The sequence below is a fragment of the Panthera uncia genome, chromosome B1, assembly GCF_023721935.1.
Source record: "Panthera uncia isolate 11264 chromosome B1, Puncia_PCG_1.0, whole genome shotgun sequence".
NCBI lineage: Eukaryota > Metazoa > Chordata > Mammalia > Carnivora > Felidae > Panthera > Panthera uncia.
Genome location: NC_064811.1, coordinates 125,614,464 through 125,627,855, shown reverse-complemented (window position 1 = coordinate 125,627,855; position 13,392 = coordinate 125,614,464). Strand labels below are relative to the sequence as shown.

At 33.5% G+C, this 13,392-nt stretch overlaps 1 protein-coding gene across 4 annotated transcripts in view; it reads left to right on the top strand.

Annotated features, from left to right (window-relative positions):
- Positions 1-13,392, top strand: part of LRBA (LPS responsive beige-like anchor protein) — a 785,855-nt gene that overhangs the window by 218,106 nt on the left and 554,357 nt on the right. For all 4 annotated transcript variants that reach the window (XM_049632267.1, XM_049632266.1, XM_049632264.1 and 1 more), the window contains exon 31: positions 5,230-5,363. In XM_049632267.1, the coding sequence (XP_049488224.1) occupies positions 5,230-5,363 (134 nt within the window). The remainder of the gene's footprint in view (positions 1-5,229; positions 5,364-13,392) is intronic.

Genomic DNA, 13,392 nt, shown 5'->3' with positions numbered 1-13,392 from the left:
TGTTCATTCCCATGCCAAAATTCTTGCTCTTATCTAATTTGAAGATCCTCTCTGGTGATTAGTGGATGCCAGGGATTTATCTTGATAAAGTTCAAGGGCTTGTCTGGCTTTTCAATTAGATCCTAAGGGAGTAAAGTGCTAGGCTTAAAATGCTCTTTTCTCCTTTAGTGAACTATTTGCATGCTAAATAAAATAGCATTTATGTGAAAGTTTATGATATTTGAAACTGGTTACTCTTCTGAAATGGAACTTCTGAACCTTAGTGATCTGGAAGGCATTGTTGCTCTTTGTTGTGGCTAAATAAAAAGAAACTTTCACAGAGGTCTCCCTTGCTCATATAAAAAAAAGTCAACAGTGTTTACACTTTCTGTGTGTTTAACTTTAGGAAAATTACTTCTTTCTCATCTGTAAAATGGGGATGATAATATGTAGTACTTAAATTCATGGATTGTTATAAATATAAATAATTCTTCTGTATTCTTAGTGCAGTGCCTCACAGATACTAATTATTCATTAAAGTTAGTGAGTTTGTAAAGAAAATTGTAACATGTAAAGTCTTATACTTTAATATTTGGATTTTAATTGACAGTTTTGAAAAATAGCTTATAAAACTAGAAGACATATCTGTCTTACAAATTCTTTATGCCAAAAAGTTTCAAGTGTTTTTTGTCAAAGTTGATAGCAGTTACTAAAAATCTAGAGTTATTTCCTTAAATATTAACAAGGATTTCTATCAGTCTCTTTAATAGTAAACTGCACCCTGAGAACAATGCCAGACATATCCCTAGAATCTCAAACTTGTGCCAGATGCATGTTGCATTTTCTTTGTGTTTTCCAAAGCATTTTAGAAAAACGTGAAATCTTAGTCCTTTAATGATCATTCTTAAGTAGTGGTAAATATAAATTTCTGCAATTTTTAAGCTGTTGGACATGCTTTATTAGTTTAAATTTGTACTTACATACATGATAAATATGAGGGCTTAAAGATCACCTCTACTGGATATTTTAGTCCTTCAATGTGGATGGAAACTTTGTGATAAGGAAAATAGTAAAGGAAAAGAAAATATCCTGAAATCTGCTGACTGCTTTTTGTCCTTTCAATCATTATGACTTGGAATTTTCTTTGGTTATATGTGGCCCAAAGCTGAAGCATAATTATTTTGCTTCCTCAGAAATGGTTTGAATCAAAAATTTTGGAAATGGATTCAGTTTATTTCCCACTTATGTACTAAGTGGGCTAAAGAAAGGAAAACTTTTTCCATTTGTGAGCACATAGATATTTTATTTTGGTAGTAATACATGCATAATTTTATATCTTGGAAATCCTTACTACCATTGCTTGTAGATGATTATACTATAGAATTGTGCTTAAATATTAAAATGATTGTGGTAATGGTTGCACAACTCTGTGAACACACTAAAAACCATTTAACTTTACAATTAAATTGTGTAATATGTGAATTACATATATCTCAATGAAACTTAAGAAAAAGGTCAATATGAGAAAACAGTTCAAATAAAAGCTCTTGTTTGGGCGAACTTGGAATTGTAGGGCATTTATATTGGGAAGTTATTTTACCTGTCTGAGCTTTACTATTTTAATTTTTAAAGTGGAAGTAAAATGTAAGGGTTATTTGGATAATTTAGTAGTAATTCTTGGCATATCATCATTTTAATTCATAGCTATTAATGATTTATAAATTTATATAACAGAAAAGTGTTATATAGTTTATATAACACAAAGAATAGTGTATTATGAATGTTGACTTGGAGACTCTGGGGAGGCTTACCTTTAAAAAAATTTTTTTTAATGTTTACTTATTTTTGAGAGAGAGAAAGAGGGGAAGAGAAACAAAGCACGAATAGGGGAGGGGTAGCAGAGGGAGTGGGAGACACAGAATCTGAAGTAGGCTCCGGGCTCTGAGCTGTCAGCACAGAGCCCCACGCGGGGCTCGAATTCATGAACCATGAGATCATTTGAGCCAAAGTGGGAAGCTTAACTGACTAAGCCATCCTGGCACCCCTGGGGAGGCTTACCTTTAAACAAGGTTTTGAAAGGTCAGAAGGAAAAGTTTCCTAGCAAGCAGGGATAAAAGGAAGACTGCTTGGCTGAGGAATAGTATATACAAAGGGTTGGAATTGTGAAATAACATACATGCTCAGGAATCATAAGAGCATATTGCAGAAATTTGTAAGGAATGCTGGATTAAATGTAAACTCATGTAGGTAGCCATACTTCAGATGTACTAGGGGTGAGAATATGAGACAGATCTTGGAAAATAAATATCTACTGAGCTGTAGTAAAGAATAAGTATTATACATGATTGAAAGAATTATTAATGGTAATAGGTTAAAGGATTAGAAATGAGATCAAGGGGTTCCTGGGTGGCTCAGTTGGTTAAGTATCCAGCTTGATCTCAGCTCAGGTCTTGTTCTTAGGGTTGTGAGTTCAAGCCCTGTCCTGGGCTCCACACTGGGTGTGAAGCCTACTTTAAAAAAAAAAAATGAGATCAAGTTTTTTGTTACCTTTAACTAACCATGCCATCTTGGACAGAGATTGTACATACTAAGGAATGAACATCTGTAGTAGATTTTTTTCTGTTACTAGTTTTCCAACATGTTATTGCGAAAATGTTCAAATATACAGAAGAATTGTACAGTGAACATCCATAGACCCCATCACTCTATTTACTTCATCATGTAATTCTCCCTATATACATTCCTCTCTCCATCTTATTTTTTTATGTGTTTCAGCAGACATCAGTTCACTTCATAAACATTTAACCATGCAGATCTTAAACTAGAGATCAGTACAGTTTTTTAAGGTAAAATGTACATGCATTGGAAGGCACAGATCTTTTTTTTTCTTTTTTTTTAATTTTTTTAATGTTTATTTATTTTTGAGACAGAGACAGAGCATGAATGAGGGAGGGTCAGAGAGAGAGGGAGACACAGAATCTGAAGCAGGCTCCAGGCTCTGAGCTATCAACACAGAGCCTGACGCGGGGCTTGAACTCACGGACTGCGAGATCGTGACCTGAGCCGAAGTCGGACGCTTAACCGACTGAGCCACCCAGGCGCCCCATGGAAGGCACAGATCTTAATGTGTATCATTTGATGAATTTTGACAGATTTGTACACCTGTGTGACCCAAGTCCTCAATCAAGACATCATCAGTCTTGGAAGTTCCTTCATGCAAATTCCCAGCCAATGACGGTCCCCATCCCCTAGATGCAGTTACTCTTCTGATTCCTTCCTACCATAGATTAGTTTTGCCTTTTCTAGAACTTCATGTGAAAGGAAATACAAAATTTGTGTTATGTATGAGGCTTTCTTTACTCACCATAATGCTTTTGAGATTCACCTAGGTTACATTTATTAGTAGTTTCTTTTAATTGCTGAGGATCTTTTCGTATATATAAGCTTATCACTTACTCATTTTTCTTTTGAAAGAATTCTGAGCTGTTTCTGGTTTTTGGCTATTAAATAAGGCCTCTTAAACATTATTGTACACATTTTTTGTGGGCATAAAGTTATCTTGAGGAAATTCCTAAGAGTGGAATTGCTGGTACAAAGGGTAGTTTTATTATGTCTTAAATTTCAGTTATGGAAAAAACAATTTCAGCTTTCTCAATACTATTTTCTGTTGCTCATTTCAGTGCTTACATATATGAGTGATCTAGGTCTTGCCAGTTCTTTCTTTTGGGAAGAAATGTGAAAGTAAATTCTGTATAGTAGTCCTCACTCCAAAATAGGTTGCTAGGGAATGCAGCTAGAGATTTTCTTAAACAATAGGTTTATGAGTTTCTGCCTCGAGTAGGAAATATATAAATTATTTTTTGTATTGTTTTGAGTGTTCCCCGTGTGTGTACACGCACACACACGGTCATATCTACTCCCCCTAAAGTCAGTAGTCTTCATCTGATATAAGCTACTATGATTTAAGCACACCATTTTGGATTGAGGGCTCAGGTGGCTGTTGCTTCTATTTTTTAGTGTATAGTTAACATTGGCAGTCACCCTTATAATGATGTGACACCGGCTACCCCCAAGTACATTGAATAAACCATGCCTAACACAAGAGAACTTGATTTAATTGGCAACACTGTTTGCCATCACATGATAGGCATTGAAGTAAAACAGAACCTATTTCGCGTTGTATTATCTCTCTTTGGTATAACAACAAAAACAAAATGTATTTTTGAGTTACTGGAATTACATAATTTCCACTTTTGAATACATTTATTGGGATCAAGTATCTAACTTTATTTAGAAACTGAATACTTTAAAGCTGTTAAGGGAATACTTGAAGCTTGCAGTTACAATATTGTCAACAAAAGATGTGATTAAATAAATTGAATGTTGAAGACTTTAGGCTTATGGTTAACACCAGGTAATTAAAAGTAAGCACTGCTGTGGGAGTGCATTATATATCAGCTGTCCTCTTTACCTCATTAACTGGGTTTTTGCATGTTTATGGAGCTAACTTCAATTAAAAATGCCTTTTAGTTATGCCTAATAAGGTCTTTTAGTTACTATTTGGGTATAAAGTATTACACTTTAATTGAAATTGGTGTATATAAATACCTGTGTTTGAATAATAGACAAAATGAATTTGATTATTTGGAATTTTTGCATCTAGCTTTTATACCTATGCATTGTTTTTTTCCCATATAATATTGTCAAAAGATAGTCTTTGGGGGTTAAAAAGAGAAACTTGATTATGTAGGTTTTAAAAATTACTTATATCTGCATTTTTTTTACCTTTAAGATTTCTAAGGTTTTATGATTTCAAATTAGTGGTGTTTTAAAATCCATGTAGAAACATGTTGAGTTTTCTGCTTCAATTCTGAGGTTAAGAAAAAGTTAATTACTTTTCCACTTGAGTGCCAAAATTCCTTTTTTATATACCTGTGGTTATTTTTTATTTAAGTTGGGTAATTAAAGATGATCATAAATTTAAAGAATATTGTATGATAATTGTAAGTTCTATAAATGTAATGGATTATTGTATTTCCATAGAACATTGTCTTCATTCTAAAAAATTGAAATGCAAATAAATATGCCAAAATTGGAGAGATTTCTTTCTGAGAGAATATTCTAAATTGTACATCAAAATATAAATCAATAAATTAAAAAAAGAAGTTAGTTTTCTACTTTCTATTTTGAAATTAATGTAATTAACTTGAGTGATGTTTCGTATTTTAAAATCTATTTACTTTATTACAGAAGTGTCATCATTGCAACAAAAAAATCATCAGTCTTACCTTCTGTACTTAATACGAGTCTCCCTACCAATGCAGTCAGTGTGGTTTCTTCAGTAGATTCACCCCAAGCTTCAGATGTAGGAGGAGAATCACCTGGTGAGTTAGTTTTTAGTGATTTGAACAAATAACTTTTTAGATTCCATTTTTGCAAAGTTAAGATATTTGGTCAGGCATGTTGTAAATCATTATGCTTTCATGTTATACTGTTGATTGTTTCATAATTTTCTAAGTAAATTTGAGTAGTATCAAAAATTACATCAAGTATTTCAATATTTTCTCCACTTAAACATAATAACTTTTCTTAATGTGTAGTGATAAGAGGAAATGTTCACAGTTGGTTAAGTAAAAAAATATGTGCAATACTTTATATACCATGTAATCGTAGCTATGTGAAGTATATATCTTTTATATGTGAAAAAAAAGCTACGTAATGTATGCTGAAACTACTAGATATTTCCATGTAGTTGAACTACTGGCAATTTTGATGTTTTAAGTTTAATGTTAGTATCTTTTTCAGAATATTATCAGTAATTCTGTATTATGTTTATACTTAGGAAAAAAATAGTTATTGATAAGAATTTTCCACCTGGAACTAAAATCTGCAGTAGTGGTACTGAATTTTGTCCTGCCTTATCTTTTGTTTTACTAAAAATTAAAAACAACAACAACAACAATTCGACCTTATTTTTTAGATTAGTTTTAGGTTACATAAAAATTGAGTGGTTAAGTACAGAGTTCCATATACCACCTCAATGCCATTCCCTCCTTATTCCCTGTTTTTGACATCTTGCAGTAGTGTGGGACATTGTTATAATTTTTCCTCATTGTTTTAGTGAAAAAATATGAAAGAAAATAAGTAGAACTCTACCAGATTTTTCTTTTCCTGTTGCTCCATTATACTCTGATGCTTTTGTTTTTCTTTGGAAGAGAAACAATTTCTCGTAATCTATGTTGGGTTGGATGCTAATTTCTGTCCTTTCACCCCCATCCAAAACCCTTAAAAAAAATCAACTGTGATTTTTCTAGATCTGTCTCAGTTGGGAAAAAGGCAGAAGTCACTAATATCTATGAAACTGTATGCCATCTTTTAAACTCAGTTATAGTGAATTTCTAATAACTTCCCTGAGCAAATGTTTTAAGTTTTAGAGGTTCACTGTACACTGAGTAAAATATTTTCATCTTATTTTGAATACATTGCTCTTTTACTTCAGTTTATGGGACAAAGTAAGTAAGATCCTGTGATTTGTCTTAAATATATTTTTCAAAATTTAAATCATGCAGTCTTTAGAAGAGTTAAGAGACAGCTGAGATAAATGGGCAGTATTGGATATAAAACAGTATGATGAATTTATTTCTGAAACACTGTAATTTTTCCAGTAAATCCATTATAATAGAAACTCACCCTGAAGAGCCATATCCAGAATTACAAAATAATTTGCTATTTTGAAGACTATTATAATTTTGGCAACCCCCCACAAAACCCTATATCCAGCTCATAATGTACTCTTTTCCCCCATTATTTAAATCTTGTATAATTTTCAGTGGTGATGTTTCTCATATAGTTCCCAGGTTTTCCCATTTTGTGCTATAATTGTTAGTTCTTTCCTTTTTCTTCTTAAAACCCTTGGATTAAAAAAAAATTCCTCTCCAAGTCATTCCAAATCTTTGTGTTGATGGTCTTTGTTTTTATCATCTGTTTTTCATATCTGACTGTTCCTTTCCTCTTTCACTGTGCTCTTCTTGTCATTGTTATTTGGTGTCTCCAGTTTAGATTGGTATTTCTATTCCATTCTCTTAATTGCTGACATGAACATTACTACCTTGATAAGGGAAATCTAACTCAGTGTAGTGTTTTCAGTCACTGTACTTCTTACTCTCTTACGGTCTCACTTTACATACTTTTGTTTACTGCCACCAGCCCATGTACCCTGTTCTTTTTTCACTTGGAATCCAGACCACACAAATATTTATCTCTTTGCTGTCAGTATTTTTAACTGAGAGATTTTTGTGTTCTTTTTAGTAGATCTCTTGATTTAAGTTATTTGCCATTAAAAAAAATAGGCGATATGTATTTATTTTCCTCCTCCTGGTTCAAGCATTATTTGGAAAAAATGATTTGTGGATGAATTGATAGTTGTAATTGCATGCTGAGCTGGGCAATTTATTCTTGTAGATCTGGGTAAGTTATGTATTAGTCTTAGTTTGATCTTGTATTTCTTTGTATGAAGATACAATAAATATATGTCCCTGTGGACCTTAAACCTTTGTGCCTTGGGATGACTTCAGTTCTAAGTTTTATAATGAGTCAGCAACAAAAAATGAACTGCTCAAATTCATTAATAGATTATTGGTTAGTAAAAAATACACTTGAAAGTACATAGTACAATAGCAAAAAAAAAAAAAAAGGGGGGGGGGACTTTCCTTGGAAGAAACCATGTAAATATAAAACATAAAACAGGACTTTTATAGCAGAAACATTTAAACTATTTTGAAATTTTGGTATCAGAATGGGATTTCTTAAATTTACATGTGGCACAATTAAAGAGAAACTAGGATTAGATACACTTGGATCCCAGAAAAAGAATTAGAGCTTGCCAGCTTAATGTGAAGTCAAAGATTCTTCTGCCATATTATCATCATCAACTAAAAAACAAAACAAAAAAGCAGAAACAGACCCATAAATACAGAGAACAAACTGGCGATTGTTAGAGGAGAAGGGTGGGGGAAATGGGTGAAATGGGTGAAGGGGAGTGGGAGATACAGGCTTCCGGTTACAGAATGAATAAATCATACAGCATAGGAAATACATAGTCATTGATATTATAATAGCATTGTGTGGTGACAGGTGGTAATTACACTTGTGGTAAGCATAGTGTAATGTATAGAATTGTGGAATCACTGTGTTGTATACCTGAAACTAATGTAGCATTGTGTCACCTATACTTAAAAAATCACCCAAATCTATAATTTTGCAAAAAAATTTTTTAGATGTGTACATTTACATTTTAAATAGTGTACATTATTAAAACTATGAAATTTTATCACACAAATGTCAGATTCTAGCTTGAATAATATTCCTTAGCTTCTGTAGTATTTTATTAGCAAAAAAGTATAGTCTATTAACAGCAATGGAAAATCACTCTTAATAACTGGTAAAAGATATTCATCAGAGAACAAGGTATACCCTTTGTGTATGCATATTTTCTTTCTTTTTTTTGTGTATGCATATTTTCAAAGAAAGCTAAAAGAGAAAACAGTTTCAGTAAATCTATCAAAATAGGGAAAATTTAAATTTACTTATCAGTACAGTTTTAATTGCCCACAGTACAGTATGTGGTAACATGCCATTACTCTTTTTTCAGATATGCTAAGGTATTTATCCTGCCATGATGCAAAGCATAAATAAACAAAACAAAAGTGAAGCTAACCCAGGAAAGGAACTAAATAGACTGGTTTTCAGTAATTTATATGCTGCATGTTTGCTAGTTTGCAAAGTATGATAATTATATACCTCATTAGAATATTAGGCTCTGTTCTGTTTATTATGGCTGTTATCAGCCATGCACATTATTAATTGGCATGTTTTTTTTTTAACGTAGAAGAAAAGTATTTGATTCTTTGCTTTATATGAAATTTGACCCAAGAGGCTTATATTTACTAATCAATACAAATTTCTATTATTTAATAAAGAAGTTTCCACTGGGCATATAGACTGTCCCTCCTGCAACTGGCCCAGAATGGATGAGGAGAGAGAGAGGAGGAGAAAGGAAGAGGGAGGGAAATTAAAAAAATACAGTGTTTAGGGTTTAAATATTGGCATTTGTTTTAATGATATGTTATTGTAAAGGACATTATTTATTTAGACCCTTAGGGACCTTGAATAAACAGTTGGCTATTCCCTGGATGGATCCTAGACAGATGATGTATTTGCATTTTCCTTTTTGTTCTTTTGAATGTCTGGAAAATTGTCAGTTTGAAGGAGCCAGTTTATCAGTGCAAGGATAAGGAAAAGATAAGTCTGTATCATTCCACATGTTCAAAGTAGCTTCTTCATTTACATATGCCTGATTGTCTATTGAAAATATTTAATGTTAATTTAAAATAATAAATTAGTCATACATTTATGATTTTATCTGCAGATTTATGATTTAAAGCATGCAGAATGTATTTGGAAATTACATTTTTTCCCCCTCTGGCAGAAATGAAGGACAATCCTTATGAAATTACTGATTTATTTATTTTTTTCATGTGGTGTTTTCCTCATATAATTATTGATAGTTGATTTTTCTAAAGTTTTTATTTAAATTTCAGTTAGTTAATAACATTGTATAATATTGGCTTCAGGTGTACAATTTAGTGATTCCAGAAAACACCTAGTTACTCCTTAATCCCCATCCTATATTTAACCCATCCCCTCACCCTTTTATCTTTGTTGGTAAAGTGTTCTCTGATTATTGAAAAAGACCATTTTGTACAATCTTCAAGCTAACTGCTTCAGGTCTGACTAGTTCAAGAAGGTTTGGGAAAGAGGGTCCTTTTGCTCTTTAAAGCACAGCATTTTTACATTGTAGTCATGTAGTTGAAAATAAGTGATTCCACTTGTAACGCAAGATTATAGATTCTCAGATAGAAGCTCTAAACTTTTTTTTTTTTAAATTTTTTTTTCAACGTTTTTTATTTATTTTTGGGACAGAGAGAGACAGAGCATGAACGGGGGAGGGGCAGAGAGAGAGGGAGACACAGAATCGGAAACAGGCTCCAGGCTCCGACCCATCAGCCCAGAGCCTGACGCGGGGCTCGAACTCACAGACCGCGAGATCGTGACCTGGCTGAAGTCGGACACTTAACCGACTGCGCCACCCAGGCGCCCCTAAACTTTTAAGTCCAATTACATTTACTGCCAAATTTGGTGTCCTTTAGTAGTGAGGGAAGTCATGGAGATGGTCTCCTGTGGCTTACACCTTTGGAACCAAGTAACAGCAGGGCCCTTAGTCTTTAGAGAGTCACCTTCACCACAAGTAAATCATTATATTTACACAGTATGTTGAGACGGTACAATTGTTTTTCCTCTGGGCCTCTAGTTTTTGTGATCTTGAGGTTGGAGACTGGCAAAATGAAGATTTCAGTTAAACAGTTCTTCCTTACTTAGTCTTTTACCATATCTCAGATTCGAATCTGTTGCTTTCTTGATTGTATCCAGTTTTCTCTTACAATTAGGTCTCAACTTTGGCTGCTGTTGTTTAAGATGCCTTTGATTGTAAAATGTGTTGATTTGAGAAGTGCTATCATGTGGAAAAATGTGCATTTTATTTTGATAAATAGGTTGTTACTGAAAAGAATCCTTACAGATTTATTTCTGGCTCTTCTAAAAAAAATCCGATGATTTTTATCTTTTCTGCCTGACTTCATTTAAAATTTCTATCAATGTGCTCTAACCAGAGACCACCAGGAATAAACCCTTGGTTGAATACGTTAATTAAGCGAGGGAGAATGCACACACATGATGAAGAAGTTTGGGACATCTCACTAATAGATGATGATAATAGAAAACTAATAGATAATAGATAAACTAATAGAAAAGGTTTATTGTAGGGTTTTAGATTGTATTAGGTGATTTTAGGGAGAGGTTAAGAAGTGGGCTTCCTTCTGATTTGAATATTGTGAGGAAGCATTGGTAATTAATTCTGTGATAAGGTATCCTAATAAATATCATCTAGAAGTGTGGAAGCCCAAAGCTATAATTTATAAAGCAGTCAGTCATTCATATTAGGATTTGGGATGTTTGGCCATCTTTGTTATTTGGACAGAGTTCATTTTTGTCTGTTGTGAAAAAATTACATGGTAGTATTGTTTTGTGTTGATTCATCATGATCATGGCATGGCTTTATCTGATGTTGATGCTTTATGAAATTGTTTATATTCAATATTAAAACGCCAAGACCTAACTGTGGTTTCTAACCAGGTCCTAACAACAGTAGGGACTAATTGATATTAACAGGCTAGCTCCCAATATCAGAGGCTGCTTTTGGATCTTCTCAACTGTTTCTTCTTTCTTTCTGTTTGCTATATGAGCATCTTCTTCTCTCTTTTATCTATCTTTCTGTCTATGCCAATTTGTTTCCTTATGTTCTTCCAGCATACCTATATCTAAGGTTTTGAGAACAGATCAAAAGCATCAGATCTGTGATAATGCATAGGTTCCAAGATCTTTTTTTTTTTTTATTTTCTAACAGAGAATTTTATTTTATTTTTTTATTTTTTTTAATATATGAAATTTATTGTCAAATTGGTTTCCAGATTCCAAGATCTTTTAAGCCCCTCTTCTGTATCATCTTTGCATATTCTTTTTTTTTAAAGTTTATTTATTTATTTTGAGGGGGGGAGCAGAGAGAGGGGGAGGGGCAGAGAGAGAGAGAGAATCCCAAGTAGGCCCCTTGTTCAGTGCAGAGCCTGACACAGGGCTCAAACTCCTGATCTGTGAGATCATGACCTGAGCTGAAATCAAGAGTCAGAAGTTCAACCAAGTCACCCAGGTGCCCCTCTGCTTTGCGTATTCTTTTTTTCATTTGCTTCCATATATTTCCTGTCTTCTTTTGGACTGTTCCTCTACAGAATTGTGATAGGATTTCAGTCTGTATTTACACAGGTACTAACTTGACATCCATTTAAGACACTGCTTTCGGAAATGGAAAGTTTACTTACTGAATTACAAATGCAAGTAAGATGTGCATGTCCCTCGTACCTATGGACTCCAGGTTGTTAGGATTATCTTTCCAGTTGGATTTCAGTGACTCTTATGGTCCCTATGTTATAGAGAAATTATTTGACACTGTATGTGTGTATTCTTTTTTTCCTAATATTGACCTTAGAAAAAGCAAATGGCTTTTGTTTCGTTAGGTCCTACTCCTAGCTTAAATTGAACGTTCTATCCCATATATCCTGATTCTTAAACAGGAACTTTATTTTCCCCCTACTTTCTTGAACTTTTAGAACTCTTTAAGCCTCAGTAAATTATCCTCCAGATTAGTCTTCTAGATTCACTTTTTCAAGACTTGTCATAATGTGAGGCACCTGGGTAGCTCAGTTGGTTAAGTTTCTGACTTCGGCTCAGGTCATGATCTCGCGGTTTGTGAGTTCAAGCCCTGCATCGGGTTCTGTGCTGACAGCTCAGAGCCTGGAGCCTCTTTCAGATTCTGTGTCTCCCTCTCTCTCTGCCCCTTCCCCACTCGCACTCTCTCTGTCTCTCTCTGTCTCAAAAATAAATAAACATTAAAAAATAAAAAAAAAGACTTGTCATAATGTATTTTTTTTGTGTTCCTATCCATTCTTTAAGTCTTCCAGAGTTACTTTGATGGTGATTATTTTTGTCTTGCCAAGTAAATGTGATAAGCACAGGTATTTGTTGAAAACAAAGATGATTATTCTTGTATAGGATAACATAGTTTGAACATTTTATACTGTAAGATGATGAATTGGCCATTCAGAAAAATATACAATAGTATTTAAGGGTATCTGAGAATATTCGTTGGAGAGTAAAATAAGATCACATGGTAGAAATTAATTTTACACGGTAGTTTAAATAAAAAGAGGGACATAAAAAAGAAATAGAGAAGCATATACCAGGTGGGAAGATAGACCTGTAAAATATGGGAAATGGAAATGATTAAAGGAATAATTTCTGCAATTAACATAAATTGAGGACCTTCTATTATTGTCAGGTTCTCTAGGCTTCTAGAGAGATGGATAAAGAAAAGGAAGTCTCTGCTTTTAAGAAGATTAGTATGGTAGGAAGAAGGATATTTAAAAAATCATTTGACATGCTGTGTTACAAATACACTAACAGATTATGTTTTTATTACAGTGTGGACACAAATGAAAGAGTAGAGATTCTGTTTGAATCATTTAAGAAGTGTTTCTCAGATATTCACTGGATTATGTTTGTTGGACTAGATTTAGGAGCAGTCAGGGTATAGCATAAGTTATTTGGTGTTCAAGGTCAGTTTTCATGGTAATGGAGATATACATATTTAAGGGTAAATTTTGAGTTTCTACTTGTAAATCTCTATTGCCACTTGTTGAATAGAAGAAATCATAACTGCAGGGGGCCGCCTGGGTGTCACAGTCC